Here is a 22,034-nt window from a genome sequence, read left to right on the forward strand (position 1 = left end):
TGAGTGTAGCTGGCTCTGACCAAGCCTGGCATTAATAACTGTTGGCAGCTGTATGGAAACTCCTTGTCATCTCAAAATAACTAAAGATTGCCCAAAATTTATTTGGTTTTCACTAGAAATCCAAATATATTGAAAAATAATGCGGGGATATTGGATAGAAATGACAGGGATACTCTGTTATACAAAAAACTGCAGCGGAGCTCCTGTGCTAAAGATAGACTTTCATTTCTCAAACCAAAATACTCATTGTTGACTTTTCTGGCATGTGCGTGCAGCTCAGAGAGAAGCAGGAAATATCATTTACTTATTCATTATAAAACAATGGAGGAGAAACAAAACATTACAGACAGTCCTGCATCCCTTTTCAAACATTAGGAGAGTGAGAGTGGTAATATTCACAGTAAGTAGAGGAGAATGTGATGTTGTTGGGCACTAAATTACAGTCATTGAAAGCTTGTATGGTTACCCAGCGATCTATCACTGTCACACAGAGAGGGAGAGGGGGAGAGAGAGCAGACAGGCGCCAGGCGCAGCAGGATCAAAGCAGAAATGTACCTCGGGGAGAGAAACAGTTAACTCCATTTAACCAATTGTCCTACAGACATAAAGTCAGTGTGCTGCTGAAGGCCCGACAACAGTTCCCATAAGAGAGAAAAAGTCTTGCATATTGGGTTTCGCCGTAAACGATTTGACTTGATTTGAAAAGCAGCAAAACAAGACCAATTTGAACGGGCCTCTTCAGTGGGCCTCTGCAACATTAGTTGTGGTTTAACTGTCTCCCAAACGGATTACAAACAATGAACACAAGAGATTGAAATACACTGCCACAGATAATTTGATTACAGGCCAGAGGACAGAAATTTATAGTGATACTAACTCTTAAGAGTATAAAAAGTACACTAAATCACAGCCTATTGCCTTGTTGCTTTAATGAAACATGGTGATAAATCGTTGTCAACTGATTCTCAAGCACAACCTTTCGGATGCTCCATACAACTAAATACAGAAACATTTTTTGGCAACATAATGTAAAAAGATATACTAACTTTCATTTAGCCAAGTTTTTGTTCCTTTTTTTGTATTAACTGATTTTTTGGCCACTTTGGGACAGCAGAACGAGCTGTAAACACAGTATTGACATATTATCACCAAGCTGAAATGGTAAACAGCAAACAGTTGCAAACTGCACAAGACTACAAAACAACATTATAATTCATTGGGAGTCATTGGGAGTTAGCTGATGAATCTAAGTTCAATATTCACCCTCTGTTTTGGTCTCCACCACCTCCTGAGTGAAATATCAGCCTTTTTAGCTGCTAAATACGTCACTATGTACACGATGCTCACTTAAAAATACTGATTAGTGCAGATATAGAGTCAGAGTGTGATATTTCAGTAGACAGTTTTGAGAAGGTGTGGTCCACATTTGATTTGATTTAGAACTAAAAGAATGTCACATTAGCTAAATTTGTATTAAAGGAGCACTATGAATCAACTGAATATCTGAAAATAGGCACTGAGGTCCAAATAGCAACTTGGAGCCATAGACAGTATAACAAATAAGCTGAAATCCTGTTTCCCCTCCTACACTTTTCCTCCAAATTTTGCAGGTGGCTAGACACCAAATCCAAAATAATATAGGTAATTATAGGCAGATTTTTTTCCTTTCTTATAATTGCTCATTTGACAGTAAAGGTTGTCGAACCCTGTTTAAACCCATTCATGCCAGCGCATCAGTACTGTGCACAAAGTTGGTGCTGATACAGGAGCACACAGCTGGAGAGGACCAGCACAAACTGGGGGTATTTTACTTTGGAGACTCAGAATTCTGCGCTCCGCCCCTGATCGGAGGTTTACATCTGTCAAGGCACCGCAGGCGCATGAAATGGACCACAACACTGTCATTACAAGCCTGACCTATCAGAAACTGTTTTAGCCGAGTCACGTGGAAACATCGAAAGACTGATAGGCAGGCGGCAAGATGAGAGAGGAACTTATGGCACTTCACTGAAGGGGAGGCAAGTCTGTGCGTAAAAACTGAAGTTTACCACGCAGCTGCGCAACACCGGAGGAAGCGGGGCAATAATAAGGATTCCCTCGAGTAAAGACACGGAAACAAAAACAGCAACGGAGAGAGCGGCAGCAAAATTGGTTGTATGGCACCTCAGTCGTGCGTAATGAATCCTGCGCAGGGATCACCACCCTCGGCCGCTCCGGGGGAGACCTCTCCAGAGGACCGAGCTGCCGGTGGCATAGGAACTGACGAGCTGGACCTGTCATCTGTCAGAAGATGTAAATCCAAAAGTTTAGATCTACCTTTCAGCGTGGAGTCCCTCATATCAAACAGGACGCCGGACAGAAGCATCCACTCCCCCGAGCCTGGCTCAGGATGTCCCCGGGCAGAGGAGACCGAGTGTGCGTCACTGAGAGGACTTTACCAGTCCAAACAGGAGGCGGCGGACCTCAGCGACAAGGAGACGTGCCTGTGGAGTCAGTCTCCATATTCATCACCTCCAAGTGAGTGTAGGATACTCTTTCCTTACCCAATCTCAGAAACCTACTCTACTTTTCGACTTTGGAAATTTTCAGGGAACCTTGCACGAAATAGAACAGTCAGTGTACTAAATAATATGTATTCTGATGAGGAAATTTTCTCATCCTTCAATAAATCTAGAGAGGATTTTAAAACTACATCCTATTCTGTGTTTGATGCTTCCTTGATTTGGCTTTATTTTATCCATGCATGATGTGTCTAGGGTCCATTGACTAAGTGAGCTGTACTTGGGTTCCAGCAAAAGCAGGAATAGAATATTTTAACTATTATCCCATTTTTGGAAGTTGGAACAAGGAAAGAAGTAGAGTTGGTCATTCTGATTGAATGTAAAGCATAGTGTTCCTAGTTTAATCACTGATTGACTATGAAGAGTTTATATTTTCAAACCTAAAAATAAAAAAGAATACTTAAGAGAAAAGCCTCTCAAACTGGGGGGTCGGTGGCCTATGTGCATCTATTTTGGAGATCTCTGACTATTCTTACGATGTGACTTTCTGAATGTACTTCCAGGACTGTCCAGTCCGAGTCCGTGCAACCTACGAAAACACAAGAACAACAGGAAACCCAGAACTCCCTTCACCACCTCTCAGCTGCTTTCTCTGGAGAGGAAGTTCCGTCAGAAACAGTACCTCTCCATCGCGGAGAGAGCGGAGTTCTCCAACTCCCTCAGCCTCACAGAGACCCAGGTCAAGATCTGGTTTCAGAACCGCAGGGCCAAGGCGAAGAGACTGCAGGAGGCCGAGCTGGAGAAGCTCAAGTTGGCCGCCAAGCCGCTGCTGCCGGCCTTCGCCTTTCCCTTCCCCCTGAGCGCACCCATGGGCGCACCGTCCCTGTACGGGGCCCTGAGCGGACCGCGGCCTGCCTTACCTGTCCCCGGACTATTCAGTGGACCATATGGGATGTACTACTTGTCTTAACCCGCACTAACTTTGAACTGCACCGCTGGGAAAAAGCTGCCTTAAAAATGCCTTCATACAGCAAACAGCCAACACTGCAAAAATGTCCATCTTATGAGTCAAAATGTCTGTAATCTTCATTAAATAAATATTTTTCCGTTATGGTGAAAAATCGAGCAGTGTGAGAAGAATAATTTTCTCACAAATATGCTGTTAGAAGAATCTGGTTTAATCTTAAAACAGCCAGTTGGAGCAGAGAAGCAAAATATCTTAGTTAAATTATAATTTTTCATCATTTTTTATTAATTTTCTATGAATATTAATTTCTGATGAAAGATTGTCTTTACGGTCATTTATTCGTTATATGGGTATTTTTGCAGTGGATTCAGTAAAATCCTCGTTTTCCCTGTTTTTTTTTTTTTTTTTTAAATGACGGACTCTCACTGAGCTCATTTTTCGGATTAAATTGTCAGATTTCATTTGTGTTGTGAGCTTTTCTGTTCCAATAGAGGTATTCAGTAAATACTTTAGTCAATTTGTTTTAATGTCGCAAGAAAAGTTGGCACAGTTATTTAAAGATCTGTGGCTTTGGGTTTGAAGCAATAACTCCTCAGTTAAGTGTCCATATGAATGTTTTATTTCCACTCCAGTGGCCTTCGGACATTTCTCAAAAAGACCGTTTTAAATTTTAATATAGAAAAAACTGAAAATGATCGACATTTAATTATCCACGTTCAAAAACACACTTGAAGTGTTATCTGACGGACTTAATGGTTTAATCATAGAATCAGATTTCAGAGTCAAACTTTTTATAAGCTTAAGGTGGAAGCAAAAAGCACGTGAAGGTGTAGGACAATAAAAATTAATGGTAAAATCAGTAGGATTCGCCCGAGCTGTTCGTAAACGCACCAGAAAGATTTACTGCTGCTGTGTCTCATTCCCAAGACGTCAAATACCACCGTGTTGAACTGGTAAAGCCTCCCGAGCACAGCCAAACAATGAAAAAATAAAGAAAAAACAGGCAGAGGGCAGTCTCTGCAGACACAGACACCACCACACACTGCCAGTGGGACAAAGTGTTGACTGAAATACAAGATGTTTATATGAGTCGACATTTTCCAGGAAAATGTTGCATACTATGCCTTTATCCTTAATAATGACACCAGTGTGTGCCTCTTAAACACGTCTGAATGGTGTATTGTACCTAAAATTATGAGTAAAAGCAAAAGCAGCAACTTCAAAGTCACTCAGCAGCAACAACAACAACAAAAAAAAAACAATTAGTGCAAAATTTATATATGTGGGTCATCTGTAAGAGTTTGTAATCAATAACAGGAAGTGTTCATTAGTGCCTTTTACTTTCTGGTATAATGAAATCAAGTACCTGTAAAGAAGGTGGATTTATGACAATAATATCTAAACAACAAAATTTCTATTTGTTTCTAACTTTTTAATAATTTTCCACATTTCAGAAATGCAGATCAACTATAAATTACTCCTGTTTCACTATTGTCATTTTACATTTATATATTTTTTACATTACCTCAAAAGGAGAACTTTTTTGCACAGATTTTCAAAGAGCTCTTAAAGGTCCAAGATCTCAATTTCATTACTAAATGTAAATAAAAGTCAACTATTTTTGCAAACTCTCAAAATGCTAAACATGACTGATGGCTCATATCAGTCATTAATGTACAGTGTATTTTATATCTGATGGGTGAAAATGTGTTTTATACAATTATTAAAATCTATTATGTAAATTCTGATGTGCCCCTTGTTTTTCTTCTCACAAAATCTTCCAGCTGAAAAACTTCCACATCCAGTGCAATTTCTTTTTGAAGTACAACACATGCATTTGGATTTTTCTTGTAGTCAAACTTTCCACCAGCATAAGGCAGGCTGACAGCATCTCATGTGGTGTATTTTGTGTTTTCAACTGGGAACTGATTTTAAAGAAAAAAGTTAATTACAAAGACAAAGTCTGTTGCAGTCTGTCTTATCTGATGACAGGCTGGAGGAGACGTGAGATGGGAGCCTTGTAGCAGAAAAAAAACTATACACATCAACAGAAGGTGTTCATCACCTGAACGAACATCTGCACACATCACTTTTATATTTTTTACAAAAACATTTTATTTCAAGTCAAGGACACATGTGACAGTAAAGATATTCTGTTAGAAGATGAGGATATAAAGTTTTACTTCTTTAAGACAGAAGGCTCAATTGTGGCGTTTCATTTCCTCCTTCCCCTCCGCCCTCTGAAGCCTCGGACGGAGCCGTGACCGAAGCACACGGATGTCGGAACCCTGAGAGACGAGAACACGGCTATTGTTTTCCATCTCAAATTGTTTAGAATTTATAGAAGCAAAAAAGTAGTAAATATTATAGAACTGCAATGACTATTCAACTATGAATCGATTATTAATTTAATCGCCAACTGTTTTGATAACCAATAAATTGCTTTGAGTAATTTTTTAAGAAAAAAAAAAAGTCAAAACTCTCTTGATTTCAGCCCCTTAAGTGTGACTATTTTCTGTTTTTTAATATCTTTATGACATTAAACTGAGTATCTTTGGGATGTAGGCTAAACAAGACATTTGAGGACATCACTTTGGGCTTTGGACAACAGTGACTGACACTTTTCTTTCACTCTTATACTCTTTTTTGACACCATTTTCTGACATTTCATAGACCACACAACTAAAGGATTGATCTAGAAAACAATGAACAGATGAATTAATAATGAAAATAATTGTCTATAATTATTTTAATGATATGTTATTGTACACAAATGACAAAAATAACCCTTCCTGCACAGACTTAATTACATAATTGCACAAGTTTTACCTTAAGAGGATTAAAATCTTATTTTATGACTGAAAACTTGCACTAAATTCCCAGAAAATGGCTGACTCAGTGTCTCTTAGAGTGACTAAAACAGTCTCCAGTGGTTTGCAGCAGACTTGTTTAAAGACTAACCTGTAGGAGTAACGTGGTTTTGGAGGCTCGCTGCTTGTATTCCCGGCGCCGTGAGCTGCAGCAGAAAGGTCTGCAGGCTCCTCTGTAGATGCAGACTTTGCCGTATGAGCAGCTTCTTCCTCAGACATATGCATCTCCATGGATTCACCGTGCTCGGGCGGGTCGGACAGGACATCACACATAACCTCACACACACCCTCAGACTCACACACATCATCCACTACCTCCATGGCTGTGTCTTTCTGCTGCTGCCGCTTCGTCTCTCTGGTTCTGTTAACAAAGATATGATATTAGAAATACAAAATCAAGGGTATTTTAGGAAAACACTGTGATTCAAGCCATTTTTCTCTTCTCTCTTCTGTTGGGTCAGAAAAAAGATTTTTATAGGAAAGTTCACATAAAGTTATACACTGGTTTCAATAAAGCGGAAATCTCACTCTGTAACTACTCTTATCATGTTATGTTAACAAAAGAATAGAAAATAGTCAACTGAAAATAGAAACACTACTTCAACTCCCCCAGAATTTGTAAAAATTACTGTTTACTATAACAAATATGGACTCTGCCAAACTGAGACCTTGTGTAGAGTAAGATTTTTACTGAAGTTTTGCTGCCATCTAGTGGACAAAATGTCATGAGCGTAGTCTTACCCTCTGTCCTTCTTGGGTTTGTCAAATCTGAAGTCTGGAGGATACTTGTGAATTCTTATTAGATGATCTTTCCTGTGTTTGCTAGTGCTGAACTTCTGTCCACAGCCCTCCACCAAACACTGGTACTGAAAAATGTAAAGCAAGAGTCAAGGAAAACTTTTCTTTCAAGCTTTAGTATCCATCTTTAAAGCTTGTTTAAAACACAACTCCAATACAATTAAGTTGTGATCTTGTATAAAACATCAATAAAAACAGAATGCAATGATTTGCAAATCATTTTCAACCTATATTCAGTTCAATATAGTACAAAGACAATATATAGATACAGAGAATCCAGAGAAATCTATGAAGGCCCCACTAATGCTCAAAGATGCATCCTTGCTTTTTTCAGCAAGACAATGTCGAGACACATTCTGCACATGTTACAACAGTGTGACTTTAGAATAAAAGAGTTTGGACACTAGACTGATCTGCCTGCAGTCCACACCTGTCTCCCATTGAAAATGTGTGATGCATTATGAAGTGCAAAATAAAACAACAGAGATCACAGACTGTCGAACATGTGAAGTTGTATACCAAGCAAGAACAGGAAAGAATTTCACTTTCAAAACTTAAACAATTAGTGTCTATGTTCCCAAACACTAACTGAGTATGAAAAAGCGATGTATTTCAGTGGTTAACATGCTCCTGTCCCAACTTTTCTGGAATGTGCTGCAGGCATCACATTCAGAATGAGCATAATTAAATTAATCAGTTATATATTGTGTCTTGTCTTGGTGCTGCATTCAATTGAATGTAGGTCAAAAAGTTTTTGCAAATCATTGCAAATCAGAGGGTCTTATTGTCTCTGACTTACCATATCCTGCCTCTGGGCGAGGATAGTGAAGAGGGAGTCATGCCACTCCTGAATGTGGATGTCGAGGAGTCGGGCGCTTGGCAGGGAGCGACGGCAGGAGCAACACACATGTCTGTGCAGGGAGTTGTAGTGGTGCTCATACTCCTCCAGAGTGCTGAAGACTGCACTGCAGCCAGAGATGTGACAGGCAAACTCTGACACACTGAAGGAGGAGGAGGAGGAAGGTGTGAAATGGAAAAAAAAATCCACAGCTGTTGCTAAAGAATGATAATTCTTTTGCCACTTTGTTGTTTGGTGGTAAATGATTAATATTTCTGGAGATAACTGGCCAGATATAGATGATGGGATGCAGTTATCATAGAGACTATTAGAAGATAAACTGCTATATTTAACATATTAAAGAAGAGTTTAAAGGGACACACACCCCAAACACAAAAATGCATACATTTCTTCTTCTTCTTGTTTAGCATGAATTGCTTTATTTAGGAGATCTACAAATCTTAGATATGATGACACTAAATTGAATTAACTTAATATAGTCCACAGCCAAAAGCTAAACCTCGATCAAGCATGGATACAATTTGATTTTCATACCTGAGTGTTGGTTTGTCGTCTGCCTCTGAGATGTAGAGGTCTTGTAGATACATGTGTCTCTGAATGTCCCCATCCTGTGCACAGTATTCACAATGCAGCATGTTATGGCGGGCAGGTTAAAAATGAGTCAGGGTCAGTGGGTTCAGTCTGTTACCTCAAACAGCTCGTGGTCCTGGTGCAGGTGGATGAGCTGCGGGGTGAAGTTGAACGGGTTTCCCTCCACAGCTTCACTCCGTCTCGGATCCTCCTGCGTGTCTTCGTCGCAGCTTTTTACTGACACGTGTCCCTCTGTTAGAAGTCGGACCACTTCTGGCTGCTGCATCGTTTACACGCGTTTTCATGCTCGTTAGACTATTTAACAAATTAATTAACTCCAACTGCCGCAGGTAGCTCTCTGTTTTGATGGTTGTCTTCTTCTTCTACTATTATTATTTCTTCTTCTTCTCCTTTTAAGCCTGTTACCGGTTGGCAAAACGGATTAACGGCGCATTACCGCCACCTACTGGACTGGAGTGAGAAACAGGAGACGTGCAGAAAATAAACCCCTCTAGCTTATTTTGATTAAATCATTTTCCTTTAAAAACTTAAACTAGCCCGTTCTCTCAGAGTATTACTTAGTCAGCTGATATTTTTTGCTTGCACCGTGAATATTTCAAAATAAATGTCAAAAACTAAGGGAACAAGTGGAGGAAGTTGAGTGCACCACAGCACACCTTTGGCCCGGGGTTTCACGTTATTTTATTTACTTATTTGTCGTTTGTGTGTGTTTGTTTTGTTTTGTTTTGTGTAAAATTAATTTAAATTATAGCACACTGTGTAAAGTACTTAATATTCTAGTGCAAAACCTTTGATTTCCCGGATTTAGCAATCAAAATTGTCACTTTTTTCCCCTCAGTTAACACATGCTAAATTACTTTTGAACCTCAGCCAAAATTGTATGTTTACGGGGCCAGTTTACACGACAAAAGTCCCTCAGGAATATGAAAAATCAAACTTCTGTGCGAGCCTGATCTGCCATTTTACCAACAGGTGGCGACAAAGGCCACTAATGGACTTTGTTAAATCTGCAGACAGTTGAAGTTTTTTAATTTATTATTTAGGCCAGTTCAAATTTAATAATTTTCAACTGCCAAGTAAAGCCTGCCTACACGAAGCTGCATCCTACTTAAGTGTTAATATAACGTTAACTTCTTATTATGGGAACATGTGACCTATATGGGTGGCAAATTGGAAAAAAAAAAAAAAGACTACTGGAGTTTATTGTCAATCTGGGAAAAAGCAATGTTTTAGAGAAAAAAAAAGTTTAAAATAGGCATATAACCTCATAACAACGTGTGAGAATAATTACAATGGAGGGGAAGATTCAGGGCAGGGCCGGCTTTCCTTCTTTTAAATAAAGTAGTAAGTTCACTTTTATTTTTTCTGGTCAGAGTTTATCGCAGCGCGTTTAATCTACGCAAAAAGAGCTAGCCTGTCATTTAATTTTTTGACTCATAATCATTTTTAAGGAACAACGTTTAACTTTTTTTTGTAAAGACTCGGTTTGTGACTCATGTAGTCTCTCAGCCTCAAATGGTCATTTTCAGGATATTACTCAGCAGAGAGGGGCGGAGAGCTGGAGATCTTCAGTATTTGTCTCAGACTGCCAACCACACAATGACACAGTCCGTCCGGTAGAGCAACATGACAAATTCTGGATATTTTATATGGATTTTCTTCTCCTCATGGGGTACGACTCTCCTTTCCTTTCCTTGCCTCTCCTCTCCTTTCCTCCCCTTCCCTCTTCTTTCCTTTCTTTATCTCTTTTTGTCTCTTAAATTTTTCCTGATACTTGCAGGAGTGATTGCCGGCAGTGTGAGGACTCTACCACATGTGATAAAGTACCAAACTGTGACACCTCAGAGGCTGAGGGACTCATCTCTCAATAACGATGCTGCTACACATCAGGTAACACCCTCTACTTCACTATTTCATCAGTTTACTTAAAAGGGAAAAAAAACAATAAAATACCCTCTTAAAGAATGCACTAAAGTATTTTCTCTTTGTGTGTGTAGACATACCCTGATCTACTCCAGTACTCTTTGACTATCGCAGGGCAGAACTACACACTGTACCTGGAAAAGAACAAGTAAGAAAGCTTGAACTGTCCTTTTCAGATTTTAAACAGTGTTTGCTATATTTTTATTTTACTGTGCAGGCTCCACATATACTGTGCTTTCTGTCTTGATCTGTCAATATTATTGACATGGAAAAAAAAAACTGTTTTTTTGCAGAGATCTTGTCGGGAAAAGTTATTCTGTGACACACTATTCTGATCAGGGCTCCCCAGTCACAACTACTCCAGATCTCGGGGTATGTAGCCTTGTATTCTTTCACCACTATTTCACTAATAATAACACAATCCCTGTATTCATGTATCCAGCTTGTGTGATAATGTTGTGCATCTTTTAGTTAGCAGAGCTTCTAAGAAAGATGCCTGTTTAATTTAAATGATTTATACTTGATTGTAAGAAACAAGCATTTATCTGGGATCTGAGAGTGGAGTTACATACTTGTCCTATATTTAGCCTGATGATCAGTCTGAATTACCATTTTGCTTCACTTCGTTCAATCTATTTGAAACACTGAATAAGGCGGAAAAGAGCTCAGGGGTTTGAAACCAGCCCAGTATACGCCAAAAAGTTTCATCTTAGTATTCAAGCTTCAGTTAATTTCGTGCAGGATATCCTGTGCTACCTACCCACCCACCCAGTTTCAGTGGTTTTTAACAGTACTGGATCTTTTTTGTAATGTTGTTACAGGCTGATAAAATATAAGCCATTAAATATAAGAAACAGGCTTTGTAAAATAAGTAGCAAACCCCTAAATTTGGTGGCCACAACACAGAAAATTTACACTGTAAAAAACAAATAAGTCTACAGTACTCAAAATAACTGAGGCACTCAGTTTCCCCTTTTTTTTTTTTTTTTAGTTCATAAACTCAAAAGTCTGAGGTTCTTCTGTAAGGATTGTTGGATTGTTGTCGATTAAGCTCAGTAAACCCATACCTCAGTAGCCCCAACATATCAGTAGCTGGAGACCAGTACTGTTTGCTGTATTCATAGAATATTGAACTAAAAGTTGCAAATAAATATTTGTGGAACTGTAACACTGTGTTAACAGAGGCTTGTACTAATGGAGTCACCTACATGTCATATTTGGTGGCCACAGGATAAAACTTTTTGGATGCAGCCACTGGCTATTTCTCAGGTTTTATTAATTTAATTAATTACTACAGATCCCAGTCATCATCTACCATGCAATGCATGATAGTCCTTTCCGCTTATTTCAAAATATCAGATCTGATGAAGTTTCTTAACCACAGAGTTCCTCATTATGAGATGTGACGCCTCACACGGTTCTGATTAAGTCTAATGCGGAAGGGGAAATGACATATAAGGATAAAATAATGTCATTTCATCTGATAATGACACATGCAGCACAGTACATCTTCTTCAAATGAAACCACAGTTTTTCCACTTAAGTGCTTTAGAAAAATAAAACAAAGTGTGAGTTGCAATCTCTCCTTTGAGGCTGTGACAAATAATGGATGTCTGTTCAGGTTCACTGCTACTACCATGGGCACATTGTGGGAGTGGAGGACTCCTCTGCCAGCGTGGGACTGTGCTCAGGAATCAAGTGAGTAATGCTGGGTTTTATTTATTTATTTATTTTTTTTATTTCATCCTGTATCTCTAATTACAAAAAGATTATTGTTTTCCGAAGAAGAGTGCCAAATAAAATTAAACTCATGATGATTTGAGACCGTGCGTCCAATCCAAAGAGAGGATCAGTCCCGCAGCATCCATTTCTTCTATCACGACGACCATTAAGACTGCATGTCGCTGTGTGTCTGAAAACATGTAACCCAATCAACAAGGGCCATGCAGACTTCTTTGATTAAAGCTGTCTTCTGTCTCCTGTAAAAGACGTTTCTGTTAGGGTCAGTTGAAGCTTGAAAGCACGACAAACAAAGTCAAATCTTGTCTCAAGAGTTAAATTCAGGTGTATTTCAGGCTATCACTGTAGATATGCTGAAGACAAAGAAAATGTGTTTCCCTCTGTCCTCACTGAAGTTCCTGTTTTGCACTGCAGGGGCTTTGTGCGTCTCCGGGACCAAATGTACCTTATCGAACCCCTGGCCGGCGCAGAGGGGGGACAGCATGACAACGGACAGAGATCTGGAGCTCTCGGTGACGAGGGTCTTCATGCTGTTTACGACTACAAACACCTGAGGAGGAAGAGGAGCTCCTGTTCCCATGGAAACACAACCACTTTCTATGATCATGGCGCTCGTCCGTCTGGACTGTTCCAGCTCAGCAGCCTGGTAAAGACACACAGCGTGGACACACACAGATATACACCAGGGTTTGGAGCCTGCAGCTCATATCTGAGATCCAGAATTTTGTGCCACATTCTTACTTCTGACGGTTTTATGCAAAAAAAACAAAACAAAAAAAAAACAAGAAAAGTCTTTTTGAACTTATAATTAAAACATAATTAATTATTAAACCTTTAGAAAAACAGGAAATAAAGTATCAGTGCAAAAGTATCAAGTATCAACAAACAAAACTTGTTCTTTTACTTTTCCAATATATTGTTATTATATTTACCTTGAAATTAATATAAGAAATTAATTTACATCATAATATGTTTAAATAATTGGTTTAAAGTAGATTGACCACACCAGATGGTCAAAAACTGATCTGGCAGTTAGTGCTACTCTTTTAAGTAGGACTAGTTTAGCTGTTTTTAGTCCTTCATGACTGCATGTGTCTGTTGCCTTATTTATGTGGGATAATAAAACTTTATCAAGATGTTAGTTGTAATATGTAGTTGCTTCATTTTAGCATGTGTCATGATGCACATATCTGTATCATAATTATTCTGTATCTACATCAAATTTATGGCAAACACCCTTGATATTTTAAAAATACATCAAAATGAGAGATAAATAATGAGGTGAAATCATTTGAAAATGACTAATTTTCTGTTGCACTTCACGCCGGCATTCAGTTCAATGCAACAAATTAATGAAAAACAAAAGGGCACAAGGCACCAAGAAAACAATGGAGACACACAAAACAGATGATTAATTAATATATTTGGACATTACTACTGGGCATGACTGTTTGCTTCAGTGTGCATCACTTTGCATATTTTAATGGATAAAGTCACAAGAACAAGAAACTGTAAAACAATAAAACACTGTATTAAAACCCATTAAAGGGCTGTGTATTGGCAAGAATCAGGAAACAGGACACAATACAGAGATCACAATTCAATATATTGAGATGCATTGCAATACTGTAAGCAAAGTGATATATTGCTATTTTTAAATCTAATTTTAGGAAACTCATAGTGTAAAGAACACACCACCATATGCATAAAATCTGTGTTTACTTTTTTATTCAGTCATAATAGTGAAGATAGATAACAACCTTAGCAGGGTTTAAACACAACATGAAATGAACCACTGCCACAAATCTTTGCATGTATCACAATATCACCATACAGTGTTTTTGAGAATTGGTACAGTATCACAAAACATAATATCGCAATACTCAAGTGTATCATTATTTTCTTACACCCCTAATTTTAGGCATTTTATTCTAGTTTATTCACTGTAGTTTATTTTCTGGATAATATTAATGCTGTTGTGGATTTTTTTCCCTTCATAAAGCACTCTGTAACATTGTTTTGAAAGGTGTTATATACATATTATAAAACACTTGTATCTGACCATAACTTGCACATGTAGTACAGCAGTAGTTGTTGATATCTTCCACCTTTTCTTCCATTCAGAAAAGCAGAGCTCAGACCAAAGACCGTACAGGAAAACCCAGGACCGTGGAGCTGGTTGTGGTGGTCGACCACACAGAGGTATGATTTCCTATTTTTCTTTCTCTGACCGAGTCTGTTAGCCTGAAGCCTTTTAATAACAATCTTTTCCCATAAGAAGCAGCTTGATTATCTTTCACATCTCGAATGAAATTATCTTTTCTTTTTAGTATAAGAAGTTTGGCAGTAAGAAGACAATAGAGGCCAGAGTGCTTGAAATAGCAAACCACGTAGACAAGGTATGTTTGGTTCTCTGTCATCTCTCAGTTGAAATGATTCAACAGTGTTAAAACAAAAAAAAATTCCCCTAATCTTGGGGAAAAAATAGCCAGGATTATAAATTAAGGGTTTGTTGAAGTTCAAATGAGTGTGAAAGCTCAATTTTGTGTAATTTTATGTAATTTCTCCTGTGGACTTATAAAGTATGCCATCTATTTTTACTGGTAATTTAGTGCTCATTTCATTGGCGGCGGATAAAGACTTGCATTTTTTTCTCACAATGCAGCACAGCCACGTGTAACAAAAATCTGTCCTGATACTATTTGTTCTTTACTGACTGGAATCTGACCAGTAAAAGGAAGGAAAAGTTCTCTCGCTGTGAAAATCTAACTTTAACTGTGAATCTTCACACCCAAGCTGAAGATTTTCACACATATCACACAATCCTTTTTGCATACTCTGAAAGAGTAGCGCCAACATGAATCCACCATCAGACAGCACTAGACTCAACAGTGGTTTCCTGTGTTATAGATAAGGCCACTGCGTCTGTGATTTGTAGCATCACTCGTTTGACTCCCTCACATTCAGAAAGACGTTGCTGAGCTATTTACCTGACAGTTCGCTCAGTTTTGGGGGACGTACAGTTTGTGCTAACATTCTGCCCTGCTCCAGCTGTACAGGCCCGTGGGCGTGCGCGTGATGCTGGTCGGTGTGGATATCTGGTCGTACAGAGACCAGATCGAGGTCAGCTCTAGCCCTGAGCTCACCCTCGGCCGCTTCCTCGAGTGGCGCCAGCGGAGCCTGCTGCCGAGGACCAAACACGATAACGCGCAGTTCATCACGTAAGACCAAGCACCAAAAAAGGACAATGCCAAGATGATGTGTGAAGCTGTGAGAGCAGGTGTTTAAACATTTTTCCTCTTCTTCATTCAGAGCCGTGGATTTTGAGGGTTCCACTGTCGGCTTAGCAAACACCAATGCAATGTGCACCTCTAACTCTGGAGCTGTCAATGAGGTAAATATGTGTATATGTAAAATTATTTCTGTATAAATATATAGAAATTAAAGAGAAAATAATGAGAATTCTTCAATTTCTAATCTGCTCCTTTTTGTCTATAGGACCATAACACTAACTCAATAGGAGTGGCCTCTACGATGGCGCACGAGATGGGTCACAACCTGGGATTGTCTCATGACAATGGAAACTGTGTGTGTGGCTCCATCACATCGAAAAGAGGCTGCATCATGTCTGAGAGTGTCGGGTAAGCTCAGTTCCTCACCTGCATAAATAGTAAACGCCCCAAAATCTACTCTTCGTAAACCCAAAGTAAAGCTAATAATTAGTGGTCGAACTTTATTTTACAGTGCAATAATAAGATGTAACAAGCTGTACTTTGTATTCAATTAGACAAAAAATAGAAATAATATGTTCCTTGTAAAACCAACACTATACACCTATCAGTTTTGTAGTAAGACTTAACAAGTGTATTTTGTATGAAATAAGACAAAAACTAGAAAATAATATGTTCTTTATGAGACAGTATTAGACCCTTATTAGATGTTATTAAAGGGTTAAGTTGGGATACATTACAACAGAACTGTACTGTATACTGTCTAATAAAGAACATTATTCATACTTTTCATCTAACTTGGTATAAAGTACGGCTTGTAAAATAAAGTGCAACCTACTTACCTTCTCTTTCTATGTTTTTGTTATCTCTTGTTCTAGCAATGTGTATCCAGAGCTGTTCAGCAGCTGCAGTCAGCAGCAGCTCAACAGGTTTTTGGAGGAGGTCAACCCTGCCTGTCTGCTGGATACTCCTTCTACCAGTCGCGTCTACGGAGGTCCAGTGTGTGGAAACGCCTTCCTGGAGCCTGGAGAGGAGTGCGACTGCGGCACCGTGGAGGTTTGTGCAGGGTGCATACACACAATCACATAACCAAAGCGTGCAGAGGAGAGTGGGTTGTTAATGTTCTGCACCCCTCTGTCTCACAGGAATGCAAGAATCCCTGCTGCAATGCCACTACCTGCAAACTCAATGCAGGAGCCCAGTGTGCGGAGGGAGCGTGCTGCCACAACTGCCAAGTAAGTAATACTCACAGTGTCCTCTCTAGATGTGTGAACCACACTGATGCTAATTGTGTTACCATACAGCCAGACACTGTCTGACTGCGCCGTCTGGCCGGTTATGTGCGAGTGTATGTATTTCAGTAGTGGGTACATCACCATCTGTGTTTCTCTCTGTACTGCAGCTGAAACCGACAGGCATCGTCTGCCGACCAAAGACAGGAGACTGTGACCTGGCAGAGTACTGCACTGGCACTTCCGCCTCCTGCCCGACTAACGCCTACACCCAAAATGGCCTGTCCTGCAACCGTGGAAAAGGATACTGCTACAATGGACAATGTCCCTCACGGCAGGAACACTGCAAGAGACTTTGGGGACCAGGTAAAACATTGGTGAATTACAGTTGCTTCAGATCTGATCAATCAAGAATCGAATGTCTGCAATCATCTTGTTTTTTGTGATTCTGTTTAGAGGCTGAAGTTGCTGCAGATGATTGTTTCACCCAGCACGGAAACTGCAGAAAGACACTGTTTAGTCAGAAATGTTCAAGCCGGTATGTTTATATAATATAATATTTTTTTAGGTGGACTTTTTTGAAGTGTATGCTATATTCAGAAAATTTTAACCACTTTAATTTGCTGTCAGACAGTCTGTTCTGAGGGGAAACTGCCATTTTATAAACCAAATATCACTCTCTCAAAACCAACCAAACTCCTCAGACAAAATCAGTAATATTAGCTTGCAGAACATGGGAGTTGCTGGTCTACTCCTGCCTCAATCTGTCAGTTTGTATGTGTTACTCTGTGACTTTGGTGTTTCAAAAGAATAGTTCAAATTCGCCAAAGCTACATAATAACACAAACAAACGAACAGACTGAGGCAGCGGTAGACCAGCAGCTCTGGTATTCTCCAAGTTAAAATGACTGATTTCAGCTATGGAGTTTGGTTGGTTTGGGGAGAGCGATACTTGGCTAATATACCTGTGGTTTCCTGTCCAAAAAGGCTGACTGGCAGCAAAGTAAAGCTGTGAAAATATTCTAAATATAGTGTGCACTGATGTTGGTATGCTGACCGGCATCTACTGGAGCTAACTATAGGCTGTACAAGTACCTCATATAACCCTACTTCAAACAATCTGAACCATCTCTTTAACAGTGTAGTTAGTTGTTGGTTTTTGTGATCATTGCTTTGTGGTTTTGGGTTACAGAGATCAATCCTGTGGGACACTTTTCTGCTCTGGAGGCTGGGAGTTTCCAGTGACATCCAGGAAGTCCTTCTACAAAGTAAGAAATGGAGACATATGCAATGAGGCGACTATGAACCCCAACGATAACTACCCTGCAGATTTGGGCATGGTGCCTGCTGGTACCAAGTGTGGCAACAACATGGTAAGACAACTGCCCATGTTGCTGTTAGCAGTTAGCATCAACAAAGCCTCCAAATCTGTCAGTGTCCTCACAATGTCTCCTTAATCTGTTGTTCAGGTCTGTTACAATCAACGGTGTCAAGACATCAAAAACATCAAAACGTACGGAACAAACGACTGCTCTGCCAAATGCAACAACCACGGGGTAAGAAAATTTGTTCGCCATGCAACGCTTTGGACTGCTGTAGAGCCACAACAACATGACTGACTGTGAGTTTGATCTCTGGCAGGTTTGTAACCATGAGAATAAGTGTCACTGCAACCCCGGCTGGGCCCCGCCTTACTGCGATATGCTGCAGTCGGAGCTGCCTGAAGGTATCGTACATGTTATGCTTGTCAGTCTGCACATATAAGCACTGATCGTCTTTGTATGCTTGACCTCTTGATGACCATGCTTTACACATGGCTGTCTGTGTCTGCTCTGTTTTTCACCAAGATTGAATACTTGAAATATATTTCTCATGAACTCTCAAACAATTGTGCTCTGTTCCGATGAGCACAAACAGACACTGATTTAATGGAATTCCCCCATTAGTCTGTACAAATGCAGTAATGATGTTACAGTACATTTTGTTTCCTGTTCTGGTGACGTATGCTATGACATGCTTCTCCATGATCAATAAAAGAATATTGTTTGTGTGTGTGTGTGTGTGTGTGTGTGTGTGTGTGCAGAGGCAGGCCTGGTGGTGTTAGTAGTGTCACTGGTGGTCGGCATACTTCTGCTGTCGGTGGTGGTTATTGGGAGCTTGATGTGCTGCCTCAAAAAAAGGCGACCTGCAAAGAGGTACAAATATGTTCTTCCTTTTTTCAGTTTCTGTTAGATCACAATGTATTTTAAACCATATAAACAAACATTTTTTTTTTATCTTATTTGTCTTTAATTGTAGCTTCCATGTGTATTTCTTTACAGACGCTTCCAAACTACCTCAGGACAATTCAACCCGTTGTTTCGGTCAAGCAGTACACGAGGCAGTCCTCGTTTTGGGTCCGCGAACATCAGCCAGCCTATATTTGTGGAGTCTTCAGCCACTCAAGCATGCAAACCACTGTCCTCTGCTGCTGCCAGACCACAGACTAGAGCACTGAAGCCCAGCAGAGCGGCTCCAGAGGTCAGTGTCAGCACCAGACTGTAGTGATACTATCACACTAAAGAGCTGCCCACACCAAGAACTATTACTAAAACAAACTATAACTATGAATATATCAAGTCATATATAACTATATGAAACCTTGCTCGTGTTGTATCAGCTCTCAGATGTACATTGCTTTGGATAGAAGGCTCTGCTTAATAAAACTGTAAATTCTAAATATATCTAAAAATATCTAAAAAAAATATTCATAGTTCTTGGTGTGGACATCCCTTAACAGTGAATGTGTTTGCTTCTTTCTTTTTATTTACACTCTTAGAAATAAAAGTGCTAACAAGGACCATATAGGGTTCTTCAGTTTGTCCCCATAGCAGAACCCTTTCTGGTTCCTGGTAGAATCTTTTGGAACCCTTTCAGAGGGTTTTACCCAGAGTCCAACATAAAAGGTTATATGAAGAACCATGGGTGAAAGGTTTAAACCCTCTATGAGATGTTCGACACAGAACTCTTCTTTGGTGCATTGACTACACCCAGAACCCCCTCTAAGGGTTCCATCCAGAACCTTTTCACCTTCTAAGGGTGCTAACAAGAATCCACCCAGGATGTTCAACCCTTTTATATTCCAAGGGTTTCATCAAGAACACAGAGGATAAGGAATACATTTAAAAAGGATTTTACCTACAATCTTTGTGTTTGTGACATTTTGTGTTTGTCTTTTTGGAACCCTTACCACAAAGAGTGTAAATAAAACACAATATTTCCACTAATCAAAGTTTTGCTTTCACTCATCCATGTTTTTTTTCTCTTACAGCCACCTAAAAAAGTGCCAGCTGTACCTCAGCCATCAAAGATTCAACAGGTATTCTGATCTACTGTTTTGTTTTATTTAAATGTATCATCATTTATTTGTTCAATCACCGTCCTTATTGTTTAGGCATCTACTGTACTTAACCAGTAAATGTTCTTCTTCAGTTGGTGAGGCCGTTCATGCAGCCATCAGCTGTTTCAAGCAAGCCAGTCTACACTGAGGTAAACCTGAATACAGAATTTGGAAATATTTTTAATTGTCTTTTTAAGGGCACAAGTTGTTGTTAAATGATGTATTCATTTTTTTTTGTCCCTCTTTTTTTGTCAGGATAAGCCTTTACCTCCATCCAGACCTCTGCCACCACTTTCAACAAAACCGGTAAGCCACATTACAAGTCACTAAACCTATAATTTTAATATGTTTGCATTCAAACATTTAACTGCCCTTGCCACGTGTTTAAATGTGACCCTCTGCTCTCTAAGATCATGAAGCCAAAGCCTCCGATGCCTCCAGTGAAGCCAAAGCCCTCTGCAGTCCGGTCTCCACTGCCACACACTCAGCTGGTATGTATTCAGACGGCAGCCAGAGTCAACCAGACGTTCCCTAAATCCTCCGAATCCTGGCGTTTTGCATTCAAACATTCCTGATATTCAAGGCATTCACGTTCATAAAGACGTCTGTGGTTTTAGAGATTGTTCCAAGTTTAATGAGCAAGCAGTGGCTCAGTGTTAGTGAGTTAGTAAGCACATAAACTTCTCCTGGGCACCACTGGCTGACTAAGAGACAGATAACAAAGCGTTTGGAGAAGGAATTTGTGAGCTGTACTGAGAGAGGCTCTTGTTTGTTAACTCTTCTTGTTTTTTCTAGCTTTCAGGGAGAACTGCCCTGATGCCCCCCAGCAGACCCAGATGACAGAGGGAATAATTCAGCCTGGAGTAAACACTGAGATCCTCTGACAGACGACACTGTTGTCGTCCCACTTAGAAGGACTTAGAAATCGTCTCAGGAGACGCTCGTCTGTTTTAAGGTGGAAACAAGATCCACTGAAGGATCAGCAACAATAAATGACAGAGCTTTTCTGTCGATTATGGTCTCCCTGAAGATTTACAGCGTCTGTGTCTTGCTTATGTAAGCCTTCAGTATGTTGATGAAAACCTGAAGCCATGATTGACAGACTGAACGTCTGTGCTTTATATATGACAAATGGCTATATACTGCCATGATGGTGGTTTTTGCTTGTTTTTTTTAAGGGAATGTCTCTCTGCCTTCATCCTTGGATATGTGAACACTTTATGAGGCAATTGCACTATCAATGCTGTAACTGTTTTACTAACTGTTACTGTTTCGTCTCATGGTTTTGGTACTGCATTTCTAAGAAATAATGTTGTTAAGGGATTTTAAAATGGGCGCACTTTACAGATTTTTTAATTAAGGACAAAACTGCAGGGTCGCTCTTTATTTTACAGTACACTGATGAGATGTAACAAGACATGCTTTGTATCAAATCAGACAAAAAAAAAATAGAAATGATATGTCCTCTTATTAGACCCTTTATTAGAGGGTAATTAGGGACACATTATAGCAGAACTGTTCTGTAAACTAAAGTGTATTATTTTGCACTTTTAGACTCTTATTGAAGTAGCAGACGTGATTTTATACTTTCGTTTACAGTACAGTTCTGCTGTAATGTGTCCAAAATTACCCTCTAATAAAGGGTCTAATAAGAGGACATATACTGTCTAATAAAGATCATATTATTTCTGTCTAATTTAATTTTAAAAAGTACTTCTTGTTACGTCTTATTAATGTACTGTATAATAAAAGTGTGACCAACAAGTTTGTACTATGTATGCTTGACTTTGTGCGACTGAATATTACATGCAGATGTTTTGTTTTTTTTGTGTTGATTTGAAACATGTTGATTGTAATTCTTCAAGGGATTTTATATTGCATAGTCTATGCAACAGACATGATCACACATCACACTCTCACTCATGATGCCAATGATTGTGGTCT

General features: G+C 39.4%; 3 protein-coding genes across 3 annotated transcripts; 2 read left to right on the forward strand and 1 right to left on the reverse strand.

The window, feature by feature from the left end:
* Nucleotides 1-1,988: 1,988 nt before the first annotated feature.
* Nucleotides 1,989-4,710, forward strand: msx3 (muscle segment homeobox 3). Its single transcript, XM_084736220.1, has 2 exons — nt 1,989-2,517; nt 3,065-4,710. Exons 1-2 carry the CDS (start codon nt 2,157-2,159, stop codon nt 3,469-3,471), a joined length of 768 nt encoding a protein of 255 aa, XP_084592346.1. The 5' UTR covers nt 1,989-2,156; the 3' UTR covers nt 3,472-4,710.
* An 848-nt stretch (nt 4,711-5,558) lies between these two features.
* znf511 (zinc finger protein 511) lies at nt 5,559-8,953 on the reverse strand. Its single transcript, XM_084736219.1, has 6 exons — nt 8,684-8,953; nt 8,530-8,603; nt 7,936-8,137; nt 7,080-7,204; nt 6,430-6,699; nt 5,559-5,756 (listed from the first exon to the last, which is right to left on the reverse strand). The coding sequence occupies exons 1-6, from the start codon at nt 8,849-8,851 to the stop codon at nt 5,684-5,686; spliced, it is 912 nt and encodes a 303-aa protein (XP_084592345.1). The 5' UTR covers nt 8,852-8,953; the 3' UTR covers nt 5,559-5,683.
* A 1,167-nt stretch (nt 8,954-10,120) lies between these two features.
* On the forward strand, nt 10,121-21,726 carry adam8a (ADAM metallopeptidase domain 8a). Its single transcript, XM_084736228.1, has 25 exons — nt 10,121-10,258; nt 10,367-10,476; nt 10,584-10,657; nt 10,803-10,881; nt 12,131-12,207; nt 12,664-12,895; nt 14,374-14,451; nt 14,580-14,648; nt 15,301-15,470; nt 15,562-15,643; nt 15,748-15,890; nt 16,358-16,535; nt 16,625-16,714; nt 16,882-17,077; nt 17,168-17,249; nt 17,904-18,084; nt 18,181-18,267; nt 18,353-18,437; nt 18,795-18,906; nt 19,033-19,231; nt 20,022-20,069; nt 20,183-20,239; nt 20,346-20,396; nt 20,501-20,581; nt 20,886-21,726. The coding sequence occupies exons 1-25, from the start codon at nt 10,213-10,215 to the stop codon at nt 20,928-20,930; spliced, it is 2,652 nt and encodes an 883-aa protein (XP_084592354.1). The 5' UTR covers nt 10,121-10,212; the 3' UTR covers nt 20,931-21,726.
* Nucleotides 21,727-22,034: the final 308 nt, after the last annotated feature.

Source organism: Lutjanus erythropterus, chromosome 14, assembly GCF_056507025.1.
Source record: "Lutjanus erythropterus isolate fLutEry1 chromosome 14, fLutEry1.hap2, whole genome shotgun sequence".
Lineage (NCBI taxonomy): Eukaryota > Metazoa > Chordata > Actinopteri > Lutjaniformes > Lutjanidae > Lutjanus > Lutjanus erythropterus.